The 25,704-nt window shown below is 37.8% G+C and overlaps 1 protein-coding gene across 1 annotated transcript in view; it reads right to left on the bottom strand.

Annotated features, from left to right (window-relative positions):
• LOC136267015 (uncharacterized) overlaps window positions 1-23,810 on the bottom strand; it is a 176,550-nt gene extending 152,740 nt beyond the window's left edge. Inside the window, exons 1-4 of the mRNA XM_066062065.1 lie at window positions 23,710-23,810; window positions 23,493-23,661; window positions 19,642-19,842; window positions 256-406 (exon numbers count right to left, since the gene is read on the bottom strand). Coding sequence (XP_065918137.1) covers window positions 256-406; window positions 19,642-19,842; window positions 23,493-23,661; window positions 23,710-23,770 — 582 coding nt within the window. The 5' untranslated portion in view covers window positions 23,771-23,810. The remainder of the gene's footprint in view (window positions 1-255; window positions 407-19,641; window positions 19,843-23,492; window positions 23,662-23,709) is intronic.
• Window positions 23,811-25,704: the final 1,894 nt, after the last annotated feature.

Here is a 25,704-nt window from a genome sequence, read left to right as displayed (position 1 = left end):
ATGCCTCACTGCTTTATTAGAGTAACAATATTTAGTGACTGTTCTATTAGAATTTCTGACTGTTCTATTAGAATTTCTGACTGTTCTATTAGAGTATCTCGATCTTCTTTAATGGAATTATGCAATCTGCAGATTTTCTTACTGCTAAGGCTTTAAAATAACCTCAAAATGCCAGAATAATTCTTGATTCTCATACATATCTATTATGCCTGATAGTATGCCAACATAATTACCACATCCCTATTGTTGACCAACCTCACAAAACTCAAAGAAATCTTGACATATTCCACCAGTAACACTCTTCTTAGATATCCCATTATTGTTGTCTATTTCTTCTTTAATATCTAAATGTCCTTCTAGTTCCTGATCAACTACTTGAATGTACTGATAGATAAATCCTTTGTTTCTGCATGGATAAGAACAAATTGCACATGCAGCTATGTAAAGCAGATCGTGATCAGCTACATAATATACTGTATAATGGGAGGTTAGATTTTTCAAAAATTTAAAACTAATAATGTATTTTTTTAAATAATTATTCATGATATATCAGAAATAGCTAGCTAGTTACAAGGACCAACATTACATCTTAGAAGTGATCATCAAGGAAAGTATGAACAAAGTTTGAGTGTTTGTTTTCTACATGTGACTGGTGGTCTTATCATGCATGACAGGAGATTTGATTTCACCAAGAACTCAATGCTACATGAATAATCTATCATATTCCATTATCAAAATCAGCTACACTTGAGTGCTGGCTGCTTTTCCTAAACACAGTTGTGATCTGTATTCTGTACGAGTGGTCAGTGGTAATGGAGTTCTGACCAGCCTGGGGATGGCTGTATGTGGCTATACAGCTCCGTGATATTGAATAAAGACATGTGCTGTAAATGTCCTTTCATTTTATCCAGTTTAACACCTGAATGGCCCATAACTTGGCCTAATTCATCCCTATGCTTTCTCTTTTGGAGCTTGCCTGAAATGGCGAGAAACTTAGCTTTTGGATACTTGTACAGCACATGCTCTGGAAGGTAAGGAATTGGAGTAAAATGTGAGGCACACATAGCTTCATCCATTGGCAAACTACAACACACTGAATACTTAAAACCAGCAATCTTCAATACTTTTAAATAGGTGATTTGACAAGTTTTCCCAGACTGGGTCACACACACACACACACGCGCACACACACACCCACCTACACACACACACGCACACACACACACACACACACACACACACACACACACACACACAACTACACACACACAACTACATACATACATGTATATATCAGAGGAGCCCTTTAAGCGCTACTTAAATATATTGCTCTTAATTGCATTCTTTACTTTAATATTTCACATGACCCTCAATAGTCACTTCACTGGGGTTCGTTAGATATTCAGATCATCCTTCACATAGGATTCAAGACTATGTACTTTGGTTTCTAAAAGCACTCGAGGTATGGCGTGAAAATAATAAATTGTGATTTGATACATACAACTTCACCAGATTTGCCACGTACATTTTCTATAATGAAATAATGACCCTTCACTGTGTTACACTGTGATTACTGTGTTACCCTCCTCAATAAAACAGATTTAGTGTAATTCATTTTATTGGCTCTTTATACTCCGGCTTTGTTACCAGCCAAATCAGTAGGGTTCACCACACCGTTAAATTTAGAAATACATAAACTTTCAAATGCACTATAGTTTTAATAAAATTGTCTTGAAATGAAGATTTTCTGATCAAAATTTACAGTTCACGTAAATGTGTCCAACCTCCTTTGTGTATCAAGACACACGGTAGTGTGTCGTGCGGCCCAAGAAGCCGGCGCGCCACACCGTGAGTATATTGACAGGAAGAACGAAAACGTCATTTTCACACCTTTGTATCTCGGTGATCACTTATCTGATTGGAACCAAATTTGCTACATAGTTGCCCGCCAGCCAAGGGAGTCTACATTCCAAATTTGAAGGAAATCGCTCCAGCCATTTCCGAGATACGAGCTGCCAAACTTTCGTTTTTTTTTCTTCGTTTTTTTTTTCTTCTTCTTCGTCTTTTCGCACACTTGCAAAAATTGCTATAACAAGCAAACGCGTACTCCGATCGCCTTGAAATTTGGCACACAGAAAGGGAGTACAAAGGCGAATCCTAGCATCGATTTTGGTACAAATCCGATGAATGGTTCAGGAGTTATGACCGATTATTCGCGTAAAACAAGATCGATTTGTTGTCACGCCTACAGGGTAAACCGCTTCATGGAATGAGTTGAAAATTGCTATGTAGATGGAGTAACCATCGTAGGAGTGCCTTTTGGTGGTTTGAAAGGAATCGAGATAAAGACCACGGAGATATGACACAAAACCCAACCTGTGTCACAATTACGCGATCGATTTTTATGAATAAAAAAGTATTAGTTTTCACGCCTACTAGGCAAACCGCTTAGAGCAATGAGCTGAAAATCGGTGTATAGCTGGAATAATCTTCATAGAAAGTCTTTGCAGTAGTACAGAAGAATCGGATTACAAACCACTGAGTTATGATTCGAAAGCCAACTCCGTGTAGCAAATGCGAGATCGAGATACTCTAATAGAACAGTCACCCTAATAGAGCATTCGGCTAATTTATTTACTCCATTATAGAATTTTATTACATCACAAGTTATTCTGTAGGGAGTTCAGCTGCAAACAGTTAATCTTATAGACAGTTCAGCAAGAAGACAGTCACCATGTGGAGAGTTAAGCAAATATACCACTATAGAGATTCAGAACATTACAAGTCACACTGAAAAAAGTTCAGCTATAAACAAGTCATGCACTGTGTAGAGAATTCAGCTACAATTAAGTCACTCTCTAGAGAATTCAGTTACACAGAATTCTGCTACACACAAGTCACTGTGGAGAGAGTTCAGCTACAAACAAATTACCCTTTAGAGTGATCAGCTACAAACAAAACACTTTGCAGGGTGTTCAACTGCAACAAATCAATTACCTTTAGAGCGATCAGCAATGAACAAATCAACACAAATCTACCTGTAGAGAGATCAGCTAGAAACAAATCACCCTGAAGAGAGTTCAGCTACAAAAAATCACCCTGTAGAGACATCAGCTAGAAACTAGACACAATGTAAGGAGTTCAGCTACAAGCAATCACCCTGTAGAGAGTTCAGCTAAAACAAATCAACCTGCTGAGAGATCATCTATATACACACAAATCAACTTGTAGAGAGATCAGCTACAAACAAATCACCCTGTAGAGAGATCAGCTAGAAACTACACACAATGTAAGGAGTTCAGCTACAAACAAATCACCCTGTAGAGAGATCAGCTACAAACTAGACACAAAGTAAGGAGTTCAGCTACAAGCAAATTACCCTGTAGAGAGTTCATCTACAAACAAATCAACCTGTAGAGCAATCAGCTAGAAACAAATCACCCTGAAGAGAGGTCAGCTACAAAAAATCACCCTGTAGAGAGATCAGCTAGAAACAAATCACCCTGAAGAGAGGTCAGCTACAAAAAAAATCACCCTGTAGAGAGATCAGCTACAAACAAATTGCCCTGTAGAGAGATCGGCTACAAACAAATCAACCTGCAGAGAGATCAGCTACACACAAATCAACTTGTAGAGAGTTCAGCTACAAACAAATTACCCTGTAGAGAGATCGGCTACAAACAAATCAGCCTGTAGAGAGTTCAGCTAAAACAAATCAACCTGCAGAGAGATCGACTACAAACAAATCACCTTATAGAGAGTTCAGCTACAAACAAATCTCCCTGTAGAGAGATCAGCTAGAAGAAGTTACCTTGTAGAGAGTTCAGCTTCAAACAAATCACCCTGTAGAAAGATCAGCTAGAAGAGGTCACCTTGTAGAGAGTTCAGTTACAAAAAAACCACCATGTAGAGAGCTCAGCTACAAACTAGTGACCTTGTAGAGACATCAGCTAGAAGAAGTTACCTTGTAGAGAGTTCAGCTACAAAGAAACCATTCTTTAAAGAGCTCAGCTGCAAACAAACCACCTGTACAGAATTCAGCTACAAATAAATCACCCTGTAGAAAGATGAGCTAGAAAAAGTTACCTTGTAGAGAGTTCAGTTACAAAGAAACCACCATGTAGAGAATTCAGCTACAAACTAGTGACCCTGTAAAGACATCAGCTAGAAGAAGTTACGTTGAGAGAGTTCAACTACAAAGAAACCATCATGTAGAGAGTTCAGCTACAAACAAATCTACCTGTAGAGAGATCAGCTAGAAGAAGTTACCTTGTAGAGAGTTCAGCTTCAAACAAATCACCCTGTAGAAAGATCAGCTAGAAGAGGTCACGTTGTAGAGAGTTCAGTTACAAAAAAACCACCATGTAGAGAGCTCAACTACAAACTAGTGACATTGTAGAGACATCAGCTAGAAGAAGTTACCTTGTAGAGAGTTCAGCTACAAAGAAACCATTCTTTAAAGAGCTCAGCTGCAAACAAACCACCTGTACAGAATTCAGCTACAAATAAATCACCCTGTAGAAAGATGATCTAGAAAAAGTAACCTTGTAGATAGTTCAGTTACAAAGAAACCACCATGTAGAGAATTCAGCTACAAACTAGTGACCCTGTAAAGACATCAGCTAGAAGAAGTTACCTTGAGAGAGTTCAGCTACAAAGAAACCATTATTTAAAGAGCTCAGCTGCAAACAAATCACCTATACAGAATTCAGCTACAAACAAATCACCATGTAGAGAGATCAGCTAGAAGAAGTTAACTTGTAGAGAGTTCAGCTACAAATAAACCATCATTTAGAGAGTTCAGCTTCAAACAAATCACCTGTAGAGAGTTCAGCTACAAAAAAATCTCCCTGTAGAGAGATCAGCTAGAAGAAGTTACCTTGTAGATCGTTCAGCTACAAACAAATCACCCTGTAGAGAGATCAGCTAGAAGAAGTTACCTTGTAGAGAGTTCAGCAACAAAGAAACCACCATGTAGAGAGTTCAGCTGCAAAGAAATCACCCTGTATAAAATTCTGCTACGAACAAATTGACCTGTAGAAAGATCAGTTAGAAGAAGTTACCTTGTAGATAGTTCAGCTACAAACAAATCACCATGTAGAGAGATCAGCTAGAAGAAGTTAACTTGTAGAGAGTTCAGCTACAAAGAAACCATCATTTAGAGAGTTCAGCTTCAAACAAATCACCTGTAGAGAGTTCAGCTACAAACAAATCTCGCTGTAGAGAGATCAGCTAGAAGAAGTTACCTTGTAGATCGTTCAGCTACAAAGAAAACACCATGTAGAGAGTTCAGCTGCAAAGAAATCACCCTGTAGAAAATTCTGCCAGAAACAAATTGCCCCGTAGAAAGATCAGTTAGAAGAAGTTACCTTGTAGAGAGTTCAGCTACAAAGAAACCATTCTGTAAAGAGCTCAGCTGCAAACAAATCACCTGTACAGAATTCAGCTACAAACAAATCACCCTGCAGAGAGATCAGCTAGAAGAAGTTAACTTGTAGAGAGTTCAGCTACAAAGAAACCATCATTTAGAAAGTTCAGTTACAAACAAATCTCCCTGTAGAGAGATCAGCTAGAAGAAGTTACCTTGTAGAGAGTGAAGCTACAAACAAATCACCCTATTGAAAGATCAGATAGAATAAGTCACCTTGTAGAAAGTTCTGTTACAAAGAAACCACCATGTAGAGAGTTCAGCTACAAACTAGCTACCTTGTAGAGACATCAGCTAGAAAAGTTACCTTGTAGAGAGTTCAGCTACAAAGAAACCATTCTGTAAAGAGCTCAGCTGCAAACAAATCACCTGTACAGAATTCAGCTACGAACAAATCATCCTGTAGAGAGATCAGCTAGAAGAAGTTACCTTGTAGATAGTTCATCTACAAACAAATCACCCTGTAGAGAGATCAGTTAGAAGAAATTACCTTGTAGAGTGTTCAGCTACAAAGAAAACATCATGTAGAGAGTTCAGCTGCAAAGAAATCACCCTGTAGAAAATTCTGCCAGAAACAAATTGCCCTGTAGAAAGATCAGTTAGAAGAAGTTACCTTTTAGAGAGTTCAGCTACAAAGAAACCACCTGTACAGAATTCAGCTACAAACAAATCACCTGTACAGAATTCAGCTACATACAAATCACCTGTAGAGAGTTCAGCTACAAACAAATCACCCTGTAGAGAGATCAGCTAGAAGAAGTTACTTTGTAGAGAGTTCAGCTACAAAGAAACCATTCTGTAAAGAGCTCAGCTGCAAACAAATCACCTGTAAAGAATTCAGCTACAAACAAATCACCCTGTAGAGAGATCAGCTAGAAGAAGTTACCTTGTAGATAGTTCAGCTACAAAAAATCTCCCTGTAGAGAGATCAGCTAGAAGAAATTACCTTGTAGAGAGTTCAGCTACAAAGAAACTATCATGTAGAGAGTTCAGCTGCAAAGAAATCACCACTGTCCAAATTTCAAGGCAATAGCTCTTTCCAATCTGAAGTTATCAATTGTCAAAGTTGGCAAATTGGATGTGTGTGGAAGACCCCTTTTCGCAAATCCGATCACATATGTATTATATATATAATTTGTACATTTACTGATAAAATATTTAAAGTACATCTACTTCATCTTTTCGTCTTCCTGTAGTAAAGAAAAAAAACATAGGTTAAAAAGTCCCAAAGCTGGCCATAGGCTGGCTTTGGGGTATACAAATACAAAAAGAAATGAAATCTAATCCAAAACAGCCAAGCTGTAAAAAAAGTGTGCGGCCCTCAGAAAGGCTATGGTGAAAAAAGATGTGAAATCCAAGGTGGCGGCCAAGAAATGGCTGTGATGGTAGGTTAATGGTAAAAATTTTAATAACGACAATTCAGGTGAATTTTTGTGCCGCTTCACAAAATTTACCTGAATTGTCATTATTAAAATTTTTACCATTAACCTACCATCACAGCCATTTCTTGGCCGCCACCTTGGATTTCACATCTTTTTTCACCATAGCCTTTCTGAGGGCCGCACACTTTTTTTACAGCTTGGCTGTTTTGGATTAGATTATACTTGTATGTTAAAAATTATTAATTTAAAAATGAAGTAGGGATCCAAGCAATAAAAAAGTATTTAAACAAGAGGTGAATGATGGTATTACAGCATCCCTACATTGGCATATTATAACAATCGTTTTGTTCAATGCCAAAGTAGGGATTTTCCCACCAAGCTATGCTGTAATACCACTATTCATCTGTCATTTCACTACTTTTTATTGCTTGTATCCCTACTTTATTCTTAAATCAATAATTTTGGCATACTAGTTTGTTTAGTCTTTTGTTATAACATACAGCTATACATATGTGACTGTTTTATTAGGGTGACTGCTGTATTAGAGTAGCTCGAGTCAGCCAGAGGTTTCATATTTTCATTGTGCTAGTATTATGAACTAGGTGAATAAAAAATTTGAAATTTTAAAATGGGAATAGGGATCGCTGAAAAAAGCCACAAAACAAGAAGGGATCGCTGGGATGGTAATGTAAACCACAAATCCCTATTTTGACTCTCTATCATAATTTTTTAGTTACATACTCTGTCATTTTGAAGTGAGTCAAAATAGGGATTTATGGTTTACATTAGTATCCCAGCGATCCCTTCTTGTTTTGTGGCTTTTTTCAGTGACCCCTATTCCCATTTTAAAATTTCCAATTTTTTATTCACCTAGTTTGTGTACTTTTTATTAATCCAGTAATGGATTATGAAGGAAACTGTTGTGAATAGTGTAATTTTGCTTTCTGCATAGTAACACTGTCAACATTTCAGTACACACATAAAACTGACTGAGAGTTCCCTAATATGAGCTACAATTTACATTACTGGTGCCTTTAATAGCTGTCAAATTCAGTACAAGGATTGTTGTTATACACTTGACTGCATTATACATCAGGGTGAACTCCCTTCAGACTGGAAGAGGACATATGTAACACCAGCTGCAGTATACAAGAAAGGCCGTGTACTAATCCATCGAACTATATGTTATAGTTATATCCCGGTACGAGGGTGATATCATTGTTATTACCCGAGGCAGAGCCGAGGACGAGTGTAATAACAATGATATCATCCGAGTATATGGGATATAACTGTTTTATATCCCAGTGCGCGGGAGTGCGCAGAAATTTACGGATAGTAAATTAAGTTCCGGTTTGAGTTCCTGTCACTGTGCTCAAGATTTCGTCCGAATTGTGTGGAGATTCTACTTCGTAGCCAGAAGAGAGACCTTAAATACTGCCTACAAAACTGTAGCAAAGGGCGGTGTTATGAAGCAGCGGTTCCAGGTACGATTCGCCTTCGTCAGAAATTGGTATAGTGGTGTCGCGTGGTGTGCAAGAGAAAAATAAAGACCAACAAGTGGCTACCATAGTCCAAGATAGAACGATGAAGCTAGAGGAAGTTAGTTCTTCACCATAGTGACCATTGGGAGTGATTGCTGGAGCGAAAATCGTCACGTACTATTCTTGACATTTGTTAAACTATCGTATTAGTGTTATTGTGTAAAGGATTAACAGTTTTCTTGTAAGATTTAGGTAGTTTTAAGTGCTGTATTGGTGTATTTTGTATCAATAATTCCTTACTTGGCTCTTTGTTCCATCGGTAAACAATGCCATTCGCGGTTATCAAGACACACGATAGTGTGTCGTGCGGCCCAAGAAGCCGGCGCGCCACACCGTGAGTATATTGACAGGAAGAACGAAAACGTCATTTTCACACCTTTGTATCTCGGTGATCACTTATCTGATTGGAACCAAATTTGCTACACAGTTGCCCGCCAGCCAAGGGAGTCTACATTCCAAATTTGAAGAAAATCGCTCCAGCCATTTCCGAGATACGAGCTGCCAAACTTTCGTTTTTTTTTCTTCGTTTTTTCTTCTTCTTCGTCTTTTCGCACACTTGCAAAAATTGCTATAACAAGCAAACGCGTACTCCGATCGCCTTGAAATTTGGCACACAGAAAGGGAGTCCAAAGGCGAATCCTAGCATCGATTTTGGTACAAATCCGATGAATGGTTCAGGAGTTATGACCGATTATTCGCGTAAAACAAGATCGATTTGTTGTCACGCCTACAGGGTAAACCGCTTCATGGAATGAGTTGAAAATTGTTATGTAGATGGAGTAACCATCGTAGGAGTGCCTTTTGGTGGTTTGAAAGGAATCGAGATAAAGACCATGGAGATATGACACAAAACCCAACCTGTGTCACAATTACGCGATCGATTTTTATGAATAAAAAAGTATTAGTTTTCACGCCTACTAGGCAAACCGCTTAGAGCAATGAGCTGAAAATCGGTGTATAGCTGGAATAATCTTCATAGAAAGTCCTTGCAGTAGTACAGAAGAATCGGATTACAAACCACTGAGTTATGATTCGAAAGCCAACTCCGTGTAGCAAATGCGAGATCGAGATACTCTAATAGAACAGTCACCCTAATAGAGCATTCGGCTAATTTATTTACTCCATTATAGAATTTTATTACATCACAAGTTATTCTGTAGGGAGTTCAGCTGCAAACAGCTAATCTTATAGACAGTTCAGCAAGAAGACAGTCACCATGTGGAGAGTTAAGCAAATATATCACTATAGAGATTCAGAACATTACAAGTCACACTGAAGAAAGTTCAGCTATAAACAAGTCATGCACTGTGTAGAGAATTCAGCTATAATTAAGTCACTCTCTAGAGAATTCAGTTACACAGAATTCAGCTACACACAAGTCACTGTGGAGAGAGTTCAGCTACAAACAAATTACCCTTTAGAGTGATCAGCTACAAACAAAACACTTTGCAGGGTGTTCAGCTGCAACAAATCAACCTTTAGAGCGATCAGCAATGAACAAATCAACACAAATCTACCTGTAGAGAGATCAGCTAGAAACAAATCACCCTGAAGAGAGTTCAGCTACAAAAATCACCCTGTAGAGACATCAGCTAGAAACTAGACACAACGTAAGGAGTTCAGCTACAAGCAATCACCCTGTAGAGAGTTCAGCTAAAACAAATCAACCTGCAGAGAGATCAGCTACAAACAAATCACCTATTAGAGAGTTCAGCTACAAACAGATTACCTGTAGAGAGATCAGCTACAAACAAATCACCTTATAGAGAGTTCAGCTACAAACAGATTACCTGTAGAGAGATCGGCTACAAACAAATCAACCTGCAGAGAGATCAGCTACACACAAATCAACTTGTAGAGAGATCAGCTACAAACAAATCACCCTGTAGAGAGATCAGCTAGAAACTACACACAATGTAATGAGTTCAGCTACACAAGTAAATCACCCTGTAGAGAGATCAGCTACAAACTAGACACAAAGTAAGGAGTTCAGCTACAAGTAAATTACACTGTAGAGTTCATCTACAAACAAATCAACCTGTAGAGCAATCAGCTAGAAACAAATCACCCTGAAGAGAGGTCAGCTACAAAAAATCACCCTGTAGAGAGATCAGCTAGAAACAAATCACCCTGAAGAGACAAACAAATCACCCTGTAGAGAGATCAGCTACAAACAAATTGCCCTGTAGAGAGATCAGCTACAAGCAAAACACCCTGTAGAGAGTTCAGCAACAAAGAAACCACCATGTAGAGAGTTCAGCTACAAACAAATTACCCTGTAGAGAGATCGGCTACAAACAAATCAGCCTGTAGAGAGTTCAGCTAAAACAAATCAACCTGCAGAGAGATCAACTACAAACAAATCACCTTATAGAGAGTTCAGCTACAAACAAATTACCCTATAGAGAGATCGGCTACAAACAAATCAACCTGCAGAGAGATCAGCTACACACAAATAAACTTGTAGAGAGATCAACTACAAACAAATCACCCTGTAGAGAGATCAGCTAGAAACTACACACAATGTAAGGAGTTCAGCTACAAGTATACCACCCTGTAGAGAGTTCAGCTAAAACAAATCAACCTGCAGAGAGATCAGCTACAAACAAATCACCTTTTAGACAGTTCAGCTACAAATAAATTACCTTGTAGAGAGATCGGCTACAAACAAATCAACCTGCAGAGAGATCAGCTACACACAATTCAACTTGTAGAGAGATCAGCTACAAACAAATCACCCTGTAGAGAGATCAGCTAGAAACTAGACACAATGTAAGGAGTTCAGCTACAAGCAAATCACCGTGTAGAGAGTTCAGCTACAAACAAACCAACCTGTAGAGCGATCAGCTAGAAACAAATCACCCTGAAGAGAGGTCAGCTACAAAAAATCACCCTGTAGAGAGATCAGCTGGAAACAAATCACCCTGAAGAGAGGTCAACTACAAAAAAATCACCCTGTAGAGAGATCAGCTAGAAACAAATCACCCTGAAGAGAGGTCAGCTACAAACAAAACACTTTGAAGAGAATTCAGCTACAAACAAATCAACTTGTAGAGAGATCAGTTACACACAAATCAACCTGTAGAGAGATAAGCTAGAAACAAATCACCCTGTAGAGAGTAGCTACAAGCAAAACACCCTGTAGAGAGTTCAGCAACAAAGAAACCACCATGTAGAGAGTTCAGCTGCAAACAAATCACCTTATAGAGAGTTCAGCTACAAACAAATCACCCTGTAGAGAGATCAGCTAGAAACTAGACACAATGTAAGGAGTTCAGCTACAAGCAAATCACCCTTTAGTGAGTTCAGCTACAAACAAATCAACCTGCAGTGAGATCACCTACAAAAAAGCACCTTGTACAGAGTTCAGCTACAAACAAATTACCCTGTAGAGAGATCGGCTACAAACAAATCAACCAGTAGAAAGATCAGCTACACACAAATCAACTTGTAGAGAGATCAGCTACAAACAAATCACCCTGTAGAGAGATCAGCTAGAAACTAGACACAATGTAAGGAGTTCAGCTCCACAAGTAAATCACCCTGTAGAGAGTTCAGCTAAAACAAATCAACCTGCAGAGAGATCAGCTACAAATAAATCACTTTACAGACAGTTCAGCTACAAACAAATTACCTTGTAGAGAGATCGGCTGCAAATTAATCAACCTGCAGATAGATCAGCTACAGACAAATCAACTTGTAGAGAGATCAGCCACAAACAAATTACCCTGTAGAGAGATCAGCTAGAAACTAGATACAATGCAAGGAGTTCAGCTACAAGCAAAATCACCCTTTAGTGAGTTCAGCTACAAACAAATCAACCTGCAATGAGATCACCCACAAAAACGCACTTGTACAGAGTTCAGTTACAAACAAATCACCCTGTAGAGAGATCAGGTAGAAGAATTCACCTTGTAGAGAGTTCAGCAACAAAGAAACCACCATGTAGAGAGTTCAGCTGCAAACAAATCACCCAGTAGAAAGATCAGCTAGAAGAAGTTACCTTGTAGAGAGTTCAGTTACAAAGAAACCATCATATAGAGAGTTCAGCTACAAAGAAATTACCCCGTAGAGAGTTCAGCTAGAAGAAGTCACCTTGTAAAGAGTTCAGCTACAAAGAAACCATCATGTACAGAGTTCAGCTACAAAGAAACCACCTGCACAGAATTCAACTACAAACAAATTACCCTGTATAGAGATCAGCTCGAAGAAGTTACCTTGTAGATAGTTCAGCTACAACAATTCACCCTGCAGAAAGATCAGCTAGAAGAAGTCACCTTGTAGAGTGTTCAGTTACAAAGAAACCATCATGTAGAGAGTTCAGCTGCAAACAAATCACTCTGTAGAGAGTTCAGCTACAAAGAAACCGCCATGTAGAGAGTTCAGCCTCATACAAACCACCTTGTAGAGAATTCAACTACAACAAATCACCCTGTAGAGAAGAAGTTACCTTGTAGAGAGTTCAGCTACAAAGAAACCTTCATGTAGGGAGTTCAGCTACAAAGAAACCACCATGTAGAGAGTTTAGCTGCAAACAAATCACCTGTAGAGAGTTCAGCTAGAAACAAATCACCCCGTAGAGAGATCAGCTGGACGAAGTCACCTTGTAGAGAGTTCAGCTACAAAGAAACCATCATGTAGAGAGTTCAGCTGCAAACAAATCACCCTGCAGAGAGTTCAGCTACAAAAAAATCACCCTGTAGAGAGTTCAGCTAGACGAAGTCACCTTATAGAGAGTTCAGCTACAAAGAAACCATCATGTAGAGAGTTCGGCTACAAAGACACCACCATGTAGAGAGTTTAGCTGCAAACAAATCACCTGTAGAGAGTTCAGCTAGAAACAAATACCCTGTAGAGAGACCAGCTAGAAGAGGTTACCTTGTAGAGAGTTCAGCTATAAAGAAACCATCCTGTATATAGTTCAGCTACATTTCAAGTCACCCAGTAGAGAGATCAGCTGCAAAAAAAATACCCTGTGGGGAATAATGGGCATGTAATAAATATATGTATATAATTAGTATAATTACTAATAAAATCAAAAATAATTGAAGTACTAAAATTCTTCTTTAAGTTCTTTTCTTCTTCCTGTAGTAAAGAAAAAAACACATGGGTTAAAAAAGCCCCAAAGCCAGCCATAGGCCGGCTTTGCAGTATACAAATACAAAAAGAAGTGATATCTAATCAAAAACAGCCAAGCTGTAAAAAAAGGTGCGGCCCCCAAAAAGGCCATGGTGAAAAAAGATGTGAAATCCAAGGTGGCGGCCAAGAAATGGCTGTGATGGTAGGTTAATGGTTACATTTTAATAACAACAATTCAGGTGAATTTTGTGCCGCTTGGTCTTGGCACCAAATTCACCTGAATTGTTGTTATTAAAATGTAACCATTAACCTACCATCACAGCCATTTCTTGGCCGCCACCTTGGATTTCACATCTTTTTTCACCATGGCCTTTTTGGGGGCCGCACCTTTTTTTACAGCTTGGCTGTTTTTGATTAGATTATGATGTCACGAAAGAGACTGAGTGGCTCCGCAACAGGGTGATAACTAATATATCATACAGTAGCAGCGCCGCTCTGTCTAGCTGTATGGTAGTTATAACCCAGCGCGGTGCTTTGATACTCCCACACACTGGGGTTTAAAGACCTATATCATTGACTAGTATTTGCTGCAAGTTGTTGGAACATATTATCTCCTCAGCAATATCTTCTCACTCTATTGACTACAATATCATGTTTACATATTAACATGGATTTCTTTGATTGATAATGAAGACTGTGGTGAATAGTGTAATTTTGCATTCTGCATAGTAACGTTGTTAATGTTTCAGTGCAAACATGAAACTGATCAAATTGCAATGTGCATGCATACAGACTGAGAGTCTCCCAATATGAGCTACAATTTACATTACTGGTGCCTTTAACAGCTGTCAAATTCAGTACAATGATTGTTGCTATACACATGACTGCATTATTAGAGTATTTACATGACTGCTCTATTAGAGTATTTATCCGCCCACGTACAATAATCACGGAGCGAAAAAACCACCTTGCAACAAAGTCATCAGCCCAGATTAAGCTTCTTGGTCTATACTCAGTTTAATAAAGACAGATTCTATTAGCCACAAGCTGTGCACATCAAAAAACCTAACTTTGAGCATGACCTTGTATGGCTTCTCGAGTGTAATGTTTTTTTGGTAAGAAGAAACGGCCCGGTTTGGGCTGTTTTCAACTATGGAAAGAGATAGTTCAACTATGGAAAGAGATAGTTCAACTATGGAAAGAGATAGTTCAACTATGGAAAGAGATAGTTCAGCTAGAAGAAATCACCTTGTAGAGTTCAGCTACAAAGAAACTACCATGTAGAGAGTTCAGTTACAAACAAATCGCCCTGTAGAGAGATCAATAGAAGAAATTACCTTGTAGATAGTTCAGCTACAAAGAAACCATCATGTAGAGAGTTCAGCTACAAACAAATCTCCCTGTAGAGAGACCAGCTAGAAGAAGTTTCCTTATAGAGAGTTCAGCTACAAACAAATCACCCTCTAGAAAAATCAGCTAGAAGAAGTCACCTTGTAGAGAGTTCAGTTACAAAGAAACCATCATGTAGAGAGTTCAGCTACAAACTAGTGACCTTGTAGAGACATCAGCTAAAAGAAGTTACCTTATAGAGAGATCAGCTACAGAGAAACCATCATGTAGAGAGTTCAGCTGCAAACAAATCTCCCTGTAGAGAGATCAGCTAGAAGAAGTTTCCTTGTAGAGAGTTCAGCTACAAAGAAACCATCATGTAGAGAGTTCAGCTGCAAACAAATCACCTGTAGAGAGTTCAGCTACAAACAAATCTCCCTGTAGAGAGATCAGCTAGAAGAAGTTTCCTTGTAGAGAGTTCAGCTACAAAGAAACCATCATGTAGAGAGTTCAGCTGCAAACAAATTACCTGTAGAGAGTTCAGCTACAAACAAATCTCCCTGTAGAGAGATCAGCTAGAATATTAGCTAGAAGATGTTACCTTGTGGAGAGTTCAGCTACAAAGAAACCATCATGTAGAGAGTTCAGCTGCAAACAAATCACTTGTAGAGAGTTCAGCTACAAACAAAACTCCCTGTAGAGAGATCAGCTTGAAGAAATTACCTTGTAGAGTGTTCAGCTACAAAGAAACCACCATGTAGAGAGTTCAGCTGCAAAGAAATCACCTGTAGAGAGTTCAGCTACAAACAAATCTCTCTGTAGAGAGATCAGCTAGAAGAAGTTTCCTTGTAGAGAGTTCAGCTACAAACAAATCACCTAGTAGAAAGATCAGCTAGAAGAAGTTACCTTGTAGAGAGTTCAGCTACAAAGAAACCATCATGTAGAGAGTTCAGCTGCAATCAAATCACCTGTAGAGAGTTCAGCTACAAACAAAAGTCCCTGTAGAGAGATCAGCTAGAAGAAATTACCTTGTAGAGAGTTCAGCTACAAAGAAACCACCATGTAGAGAGTTCAGCTGCAAAGAAATCACCTGTAGAGAGTTCAGCTACAAACAAATCTCTCTGTAGAGAGATCAGTTAGAAGAAGTTTCCTTGTAGAGAGTTCAGCTACAAACAAATCACCATGTAGAAAGATCAGCTAGAAGAAGTTACCTTGTGGAGAGTTCAGCTACAAAGAAACCACCATGTAGAGAATTCAGCTGCAAAGAAATCACCTGTAGAGAGTTTTGCTACAAACAAATCTCTCTGTAGAGAGATCAGCTAGAAGAAGTTTCCTTGTAGAGAGTTCAGCTACAAACAAATCACCCTGTAGAAATATCAGCTAGAAGGAGTCACCTTGTAGAGAGTTCAGCTACAAAGAACCATCATGTAGAGAGTTCAGCTACAAACAAATCACCCAGTAGAAAGATCAGCTAGAAGAAGTTACCTTGTGGAGAGTTCAGCTACAAAGAAACCATCATGTAGAGAGTTCAGCTGCAAACAAATCACCTGTAGAGAGTTCAGCTACTAACAAATCACCCTGTAGAAAGATCAGCTAGAAGGAGTCACCTTGTAGAGAGTTCAGTTACAAAGAAACCACCATGTAGAGAGTTCAGCTTCAAAGAAATCACCCTGTAGAAAATTCAGCCACAAACAAATTGCCATGTAGAAAGACCAGTTAGAAGAAGTTACCTTGTAGAGAGTTCAGCTACAAAGAAACCATTCTGTAAAGAGCTCAGCTGCAAACAAATCACCTGCACAGAATTCAGCTACAAGCAAATCACCCTGTAGAGAGATCAGCTAGAAGAAGTTACCTTGTAGATAGTTCAGCTACAAACAAATCACCCTATAGAGAGATCAGCTAGAAGAAGTTACCTTGTAGATTATTCAGCTACAAACAATTCACCCTGTAGAGAGAGCAGCAAGAAGAAGTCACCTTGTAGAGTGTTCAGTTACAAAGAAACCACCATGGAGAGTTCTGTAATAAATATATGTATTATATATGTATATATATAATTTGTACATTTACCGATAAAATCAGAAATATTTAAAGTACATCTGCTTCATCTTTTCTTCTTCCTGTGGTAAAGAAAAAAAGACAGGTTAAAAAAGTCCCAAAGCCGTATGGCCGGCTTTGGGGTATAGAGATACAAAAAGAAATGAAATCTAATCCAAAACAGCCAAGCTGTAAAAAAACAGTGCGGCCCTCAAAAAGGCTATGGTGAAAAAAGATGTGAAATCCAAGGTGGCGGCCAAGAAATGGCTGTGATGGTAGATTAATGGTAAAAATTTTAATAACGGCCATTTAGGTGAATTTTTTGCCAAGACCAAGCGGCACAAAAATTCACCTGAATTGTCGTTATTAAAATTTTTACCATTAATCTACCATCACAGCCATTTCTTGGCCGCCACCTTGGATTTCACATCTTTTTTCCCCATAGCCTTTTTGAGGGCCGCACTGTTTTTTTACAGCTTGGCTGTTTTGTATTAGATTATTATGACTAAGACTTTGTCATCAAAAATAAATAGTTGGCTGACTTACTTATTGACTAACTGCATGGTTGTGCACCATGTATCCTGCCATATACACAAGTTTGGATAAAAGAAAAGCTATTTAATAGTTATACCACGGCTGCAAAGAATGTATACACCCAAAGCCTGAGGGCACAGCCGGAGGGCTGCGGGTGTATAATATCAGCAAATACCAAGCAACTGTGGTATAAGTGATATATATCACTTAAGGCGCACTCACCTAATAGGTAAAAGAACTACTGAGAACTCATCCCGTTTGTTTTATACAGTAGCATCCGAAGATCGATCGTGGTTTTAACAGCGTAGGCTAATAGCCATCAGAACGCTATCCATACGTTAAAACGTCATTAATATGTTACTATGCTTCACCACGCAATGTTAGAAATTTTGTGATTATGGGATGGAATTTACATTGTTATCATTTTTGTACTAAGTTAAGCCAACTAACTTCACTATTGGGATAGTAAGTAAGTTATTATATTAAGTTAAGTACTTAGGACTGTAAGTTACTAACCTATTTCAATGTAGCAGTAGTTATAGTAGCTTTATTGTTCCATTATCTGTTCAAAAGCTGATACGCGGTGGGTAGAAATACGCATCCACAATCGCCCAACAATTATTTTGTACCTTCATTATCCTTTAGTAACAGCTAACTATTCTATCTTAGCAAAAGACTCAGCTTACAAAAATGAGTCCCACAATACAAAGCTCTATGTTGCTCAATAACGAGTCAAAGCACATCATTTCTTTGAACTGGCTGGGTATCAAAGTCATTGGCAAACCAATTTCCCATGATATTGCCTGGGAAATATGCAAGTTAAACACCGAGCAGTACCTTTGAACACCCATGCTAAAGTGTTATGCATTATTATAGTTTTGTCACAAGTATGTAGTTACTTACTTGCTTAAGCATACACTTCACATGTCAAAGTATTCTAGCAAAATAATTCCTTGAGGCAAACATTGGTGTTTATATTATTGTAAATATACAAGTATAAGAAACGATAGAAATTTTTACCATTTAAGTAGGGATCAGAGCAATGAAACAAGGGATGTTGTATATATACCTGCAGTTATACTAGTGCATAATTTTATTTACATAAATCCTACTTCAGTATTACTGTATATGGCCTGTCAGTAGCATAGTCATGATATAGTAGGGATTCTATATAGTGAGAATGCTCTGTAATGGATGCCTTGGGAACCAGTACTTATGTTAGGCCTGAAATTTTCTTCCTTTTTCAGAGGCAAATATGAAATGTGTATGGAGTCAGATTTATTGTGCCCCTAATTCAAGGAGTTTATAGGAAGTTTCACTGTAAAATGTCCACAAGTATTGTACGAACTCATTGTTTTTCATTTTTGTGATCCTTACTCAAATGTTAATTTTTCCTTGTACTTACATGCAGTGGTGGAGGAAGTAGTTAATGTGAGGGAGGCCAACCAGAGTTTAGAATCTCTGGCGGCAAGGGGTCTGTGCCTCCAAGAAGCTGTAGCCATTTTAGCTTTTTGATGCCTCAAAGTTCTCACGAAGTAATTTGTAGGTATGATTTGAAGCATTTCAACTAAAACACCAACTTTTTTAGTCAAATGCATTTACAACAGGCCAATAAAAACCTCTTTTGGCAAATGCTTAGTTGAGTACAGAGTTAATGAACATATAGCATTTATAAGCAGTACAAAACAGCCTTTAGACACCTGGAAACACTTGGTAGAGTGGTAAGATGCTAACTCTCAAACTAAGAGGCCGGTGGTTCAATTTCTGCTGTAGGCAAAACTTTTAGACTACTTTTAGGAACATGTTTTATGAAGACCCCTACTGCTCTATTAGAGTATTTGTGCATTTTATTAGAGTATATGCTTTTCACGGTTTTTGGCCACACTCCAAGAAGGATAATTTTGGTAAGATATCATTCTGAGGGGGCTAACCCCCTCGGTAGACCAAGATTTTCCCTTTCTGCCACCTATGCTTATACGTTTACTTTTGTAACAACTTCATTCATTACTAGTGAAACAGTACATGTTACAATAAAGGAATAATGGCAACAAGCACATAAAATCATGCATTGCAGTTGCTGCTGTCAGCAAAAAGGCAAGTCTCTGGCTTCAGCAATATCGAGCAGTGAAGAATTCAAGCCCATAGCCTCAAGTTATGCTTGGCTGAAAGTATCAGTCAATCAGACCATACTGTATGATAATCTAGACATATGTATTGTTAAATTGTAATTGCTATCTAAACAAATTACTCTAGCATTTTTCTGAGCTTAAAAGTAGTAGTTTAACTGCACGTGCCTTACTGTATAATCACTCACCTCTTACCAATAATATAAAAGCAGATAGTATCATTTGGATATTTTCCATCATCACCAACTGGAGTGCCAATATCAAACAGCTTAGTGCCATGACCATTTTTATATTCTGGTATTAGTTGAACAACTTCTTTAAATGATAATGGTGATTTAATTCTGCATTTATTGTTGTTGGTTATTTGGTATTTGTAACAAACTCGATAACTACAATCAAGCAGCAAATAAATAAATACAGTATACAAATCTTATGCATTACAAACTATTATTGTGCTTTTATGAACAGTGCAAAATTAATGTTAATACTAGGCTTGCGCCTATTATGCTCAAAAGTTTATTATTCTTTCTAGAATTTCCCAAAATTTTTACCTATTATTCTTTTTTTATTCTTGTGTCTAGCCTATTATTCCAAACTTATTCTCATTTAGCTTCTGTAACTAGTCATGGTCTGACTGCTCTATTAGAGTATCTAAACATTCTATTAGGGTATATCAATCTTTTAAAGGCTTTCATCTCCTTTTCAGCCAGCACTCCTATAATGATGTCAACTATATATCACTCTTAGTAGCTTAGCTCTTTCTTCTAGCTAATCAAGAATAGATACGCCCCTTAATTCCACAGATTAATCCCATAAATATCCAATAATTCTAAAATTTTTCCTTTAACCATCCTATTATTCCGGAATTATTCTCACGAAATTGGGGGTCTATTATTCTCAAAATTATGCCAGCATAATAGGCGCAAGCCCATTGAAGGTGGACAAGTGGTATACACATACAGTATAACCTCACTCATGCATGCTGCTAGTGCTATAATTTCCTTTTTTCATTATTTTATTATTGATTTATAATAGTACACATTACAATATAGTAAATTTACCAATGAGAATCCAGCAAAGTTTTAGAATTAGACTAGTGGTCAAATGGTAAAGAATTTTAATCATATATTACTGTTCCCATTTGTTTTACCATGGAATTTCTAATGATTTCAGCCTATCAGAATAGGTGTGCAAGATTTGGTAGCCATCTAATAATGTTTTGAATAGCTTCCATTACTCTGATATCATTAAAAAGATACCTATAAGGTTGCCAAACAACTGTGCATAATTTAAATGTGGTCTTACAAGAGATGTTTACAACAAACGTAAAGTGTGTGGAGTGAGTGCATGATATTTATGATAGATAATTCCAACAATACTTGACACTTTAGAATTGCATTATTAATGTTATAGAGAAAATTTAGACCAGTTGTACACAGCAAAAACAAAGTAGTGAAGGTCACTACTAAATGTAGTGAACGTCACTACTAATGTCTGCCTTAATACTCACTATTTTTGTGTAGTGATGTTCTCTACTAATTTTGTAGTGAAGGTCACTACAAAAGTAGTGAATGTCACTACACAAAAATAGTGAGTATTGTGGCAGAAATTAGTAGTGACCTTCACTAGTTTGTTTTTACTGTGTATAAATGTAACATCTACATTATTGGATTATAGAAACTGTAGATAATGACTATTGTCTATATGAGTTGCCACCATTAGTAGTATTTTAATGTTCACTGCGCAGTAAAAACAAACTAGTGAAAGTCACTACTAATTTCTGCCAGTAAACATCACCACACAAAAATAGTGAGCATTGTGGCAGACATTAGTAGTGACCTTCACTAGTTTGTTTTTGATTTGATTTATATTTTAACCTCCGAGCAATCGGCTTTTTACTGTGTGATGAATGACAAAATATACACCAATCCATACAAGTATCCAACTCAGTCTGTAAACATTAATGATACATTAATATTATATGAATGTGCACCTTTTCTATTGATATTTCAAGCCCACTCCTTTTCTTTGACTTAAAATTTGTTTGCTCAATTGGGTGTGTAGACAGGCATGCCTACATGCACATGTATAAATGTTTTTTTTCCACTGTAGAAATTGATACCATTGTTCTTCAGTGCTCTATATACAAGCTCAAAATTACTCCACAAAGCTGAAACATTCTTAGCCCTATTAGTTGTACACTGCATGTAGACCATAGCTGATGATGCAGTAAATAATATTAATGTGGTCCTAAGAAGAGGTAGACTGACATCTGTTGCTGAGAGAAAATCATTATAATTATAAACTGGTTTACATGATACACCACAGCATAAATGAAGCCATTTTATTTGCATATTTCTATGGTGCCAATTATTACATACAATTAATGCAAATACAACCAAAGCAAAGAGTTATGTAATTTAATATATTGCTATAACAGCAGATGCTACAGTAAACCAATCAGCTTAGTGTACCAAGATAATCTTGTAAGTAGTCAAATCCATGTAGTGTTGTGACGGTGGTTTAATAAGGTAAAACATTACTTTTACCTTAAATGGTAATCTAAAGATCATGTTTCTTTCTCAAACTACAAGCATGGACATGAGTCTGGTGCGGCTCAGAATGTTTATTGCTACCCCCAGATGGTGGACACAGGATTTATTGCGTACAAATTGCAGGAGATACAGGTGTATAGTTACTATAACTATACTATTACTACAGATTTTGGGTCGCCTTCAATAGGTTGACCCCAAAATTGCAATGGACAACCTCACTAAATATTCACAATATTTACCAACAAGCAAAGCAAAAATCTGTGAAGTTAATTGGTAGAGCAGACTTTTCATGTTGTACACTTTATAGTCACCATTAGCATATAGCTACTTCAATTTGTTACACTGTATATAACTAGCAGCAAAGTTTATACATGCATGCATTTATGTCTAATACAAAAATGCATAGCTACTTGTTGATACTGCAATGTATGTATAACATTCTGAATGATCAGATCGCATGCAATCATCATCACTTGTTGTGAGAAATAGGATGAAGTTATTTTGTGAATGCTCTGTTAAAAGTTGAACACAGTGATTTAATATTGTGAAAGTCTGCTATACCATGATCCATGAGAACATGTACACATGCACACACAGAGTACACATGGATGGATCTAGCACTACAATGGTGGTAAGGCCATCTCAAGGCTGGCTTTGGAGTGAGGGCCAGGTAGGCCATGGCCCCTTTCCTAACTTTTTTAGTGCCAAACTTATCTTTAACTAGTGTATGCCTACCAGCCTCTCAAACACAGAAATCATAGAAATATGGTATGCCTTACTAGACAAGAAAAATAAACTAGAGTAGGTATGAGGTTGAAAAAAAAAACTAGTTGATGTGGTACTGAAGGAATATCTGGCAAATTGAACCATGAGTCCATCGACGTCATGAAGAATTATTCCTGATCTGAGATGGAGCAGACACAAGGTTAGCTATTAATCACATGTGTTCATTTTGATAACCACATACATCTTTTCTTTTTAAGTACAGTGTAACTGTCCATAAGTTGGTGTCGTCAAAACCATACCAGCCATACTGGCTTTGGTACACACACACATGCACACATACACGTATGTACACACACGCACGCACACGCACACGCACACACACACACACATGAACAGTAGTGTACGCACACACACTCTCACACTCACATGCACACACGCAGACTACGCAGACACACACACTCTCTCACACTCACACGCAGAGTACGTATACACACACTCACACATGCATACACACAGAGAGTACGCACACGCACACACACACACACAAACGTATTATGGTATGTGTGCAAATTAATATGCTATATAATATTGTCGCAATGTTTATAAGGAGCAACTTGCTTGAAGGCCGTATGAGTATCTATGTCTGATTTTTGAAATAGCAAAGTAATTTGTACTGTGGTGGAATGAGTGTCAAATTACTCTAGTTAGCTAATAACCACATAGAGCAATCGCCACATTTGAAATAGCTAGCTACTCACTTTGGTGTGGGCGTCTTATCACTCGCGATCGCTCTCGGATTGTTTTCCAACAACTGTTGAGCAGTTGTGCTTTCTTTTTTCTTCATGTCCATGTTTCTGTTACATTTTCTATTTAAAACCTTGGCAACTATTTGGTCCCTGGCTCTTGGCCTGGCATCTGTGCTTGTAGCTGTAACTGAATGTCAAAAAATACGACAAACAAGCGTACTTTACTTACCTGCCGCATCGCCAATAAACAGACAAACATACAGGAAAGCGAACAATAGTTCACGAAACATACTTCTAGTGCGGTTTCCAAGTTCTTGCAATTTGTTTCTACACGTGATCACGGACGCTGTGGTGTCTCGGAATTACCAGCTTTCAGTGTACAGTGATGGTCATGGGTAAAGGATAGCAATACTCCCTAATTTATCTATCTATTTATTTATTTAGGCTTTATGGTGTAAAAAAACAACAACAAAAAACACCTAAGGTCTGTTGGTAGCAACCAACAGCCATAAAATACGTACAATTAATACTAACTACTTAAGTAATTACATAATTATAATAGGCATTCCAGACTGATCTTAAAATTTTGGGAAAACGGGCTTTTTATATGCTCAATAGATAGAGTATTGATTGCTGATCTCAGAAATATATAGTTTGTTGGGTTGGAATTAGCTACTTTGGCATGCACAGTGCTTAAAAACTGAAAAAAAGGTACATTTTTTCTCCAGGGCTCCCCATACATTTTACAGGGGAAAATGGCACAATTGAATCAGGAAGCCATCTAGCAATCTGGACTATCTTGAAACTGCAGTTGCTTCTAGCTGCAAGTTTGTACATGTAATGAGAGTAACTTCAGGTCTTATTGGATCTCAGCGATCTTTGTATGCTTTGTGGTGAGCAAATATGTTTCACCTACTGCACACTTCTCAATACAATGGTGTATGCCCATAGGCAAGTGGCTATCTCAAGTTGGTAAAAACATCAAGTTAACAACTTATAAAGGTAAACAACTAAAGTGGAGGTGCCACAATGATGCAACAATACCTAAGGTGGAGTTGTGGTTTCAATTATGGCATTGTTATGCCGACTTTGAAGTGGTTTATACTTTTGAGTTGATGACACAACCATCAGAAAATTGCTCTGGAGCTGAAAATCGCTAACCCGAGCGAAGTAACTACACACTTTAAAGTAAGCACCAGTGACTACCTTCCACCCGACCGTACGTTTTTTAAAGTTTTAAAGTATTCTACATACATTACAAGGCTTGAAAAGATTACAAAACAACACAAAACTTACTTATATGTAACGCGCACGATAAAACTAAGATTTTCATGATGATCAGCATGTGGACAAACCCCACAGCGATTTTCACCCTCATTGGAGCTCGGATGACGGAGCAATCCCAAGTTGAACACGAGTTGTCATTTTGTGCCAGGGTTCTATTGGGGAATATACGGAGAATTTTTTTATTAAAAAAATCTCGGATACTGGAATGCCTAATTATAAGTGATTAAAATTGGTAGTTGGAGGTTTAGTTTGGTGACTTCTGGAGCATGGACACAAGTAATGTAGAGTGCAGATGTTGTTTTCATCAAAGTTAGTCAGGAAATGGTCCCACAGATATGATTTCAGTTTAGATTTCAGCAAACAAACTGACATGTTTAGGTCTAGAATTGGTATGGCATTCCACAGGGATGGTAAACGATGAAAATAAGAATGTCACGATATGTTGTTAAGATGTTGAGGTAACAAGAGTTTGTTGCTGGAGCCTGATCTAGTATTGGTAGAGTTGAACGTGATGTAGTTATTGATGTTGAACTGATTAGTTGGAACAGTATGTCTTGAAGTTTAAATATGTACATTAAAGGAAGGAGCCTCAGATTTATCAAATGGTCTTTGTAACAACTAGTGTAATCATTCAAGATGTATTTAGTGGCACGACGTTGTATTCTTTCAAGGTTTAAAATGTCTTTCATTAAGTGAGGATGCCAAACTTGCGTACAGTAGAGTAACTGTGATCTTACCAATAATACAAACAGTCTAACCAATGTAGAAGGTGAATGAGTGGGGGAAAAAGTACGACGAATTAGTCCAAGCATTTTGTATGCACGAGCAGTGATGTCTTTGTAATGTTTATCCCAACTTAGGTCTTCAGATAATGTTAATCCAAGATCTTTATGAGAATTGACATGAGGTATAATTTAATTGGACATAGAATAAGAGG

Source organism: Dysidea avara, chromosome 9 (assembly GCF_963678975.1).
Source record: "Dysidea avara chromosome 9, odDysAvar1.4, whole genome shotgun sequence".
NCBI classification, from domain to species: domain Eukaryota; kingdom Metazoa; phylum Porifera; class Demospongiae; order Dictyoceratida; family Dysideidae; genus Dysidea; species Dysidea avara.
Note: the sequence above shows the minus strand (reverse complement) of the source record. Positions and strands in the feature narration are given on the sequence as shown.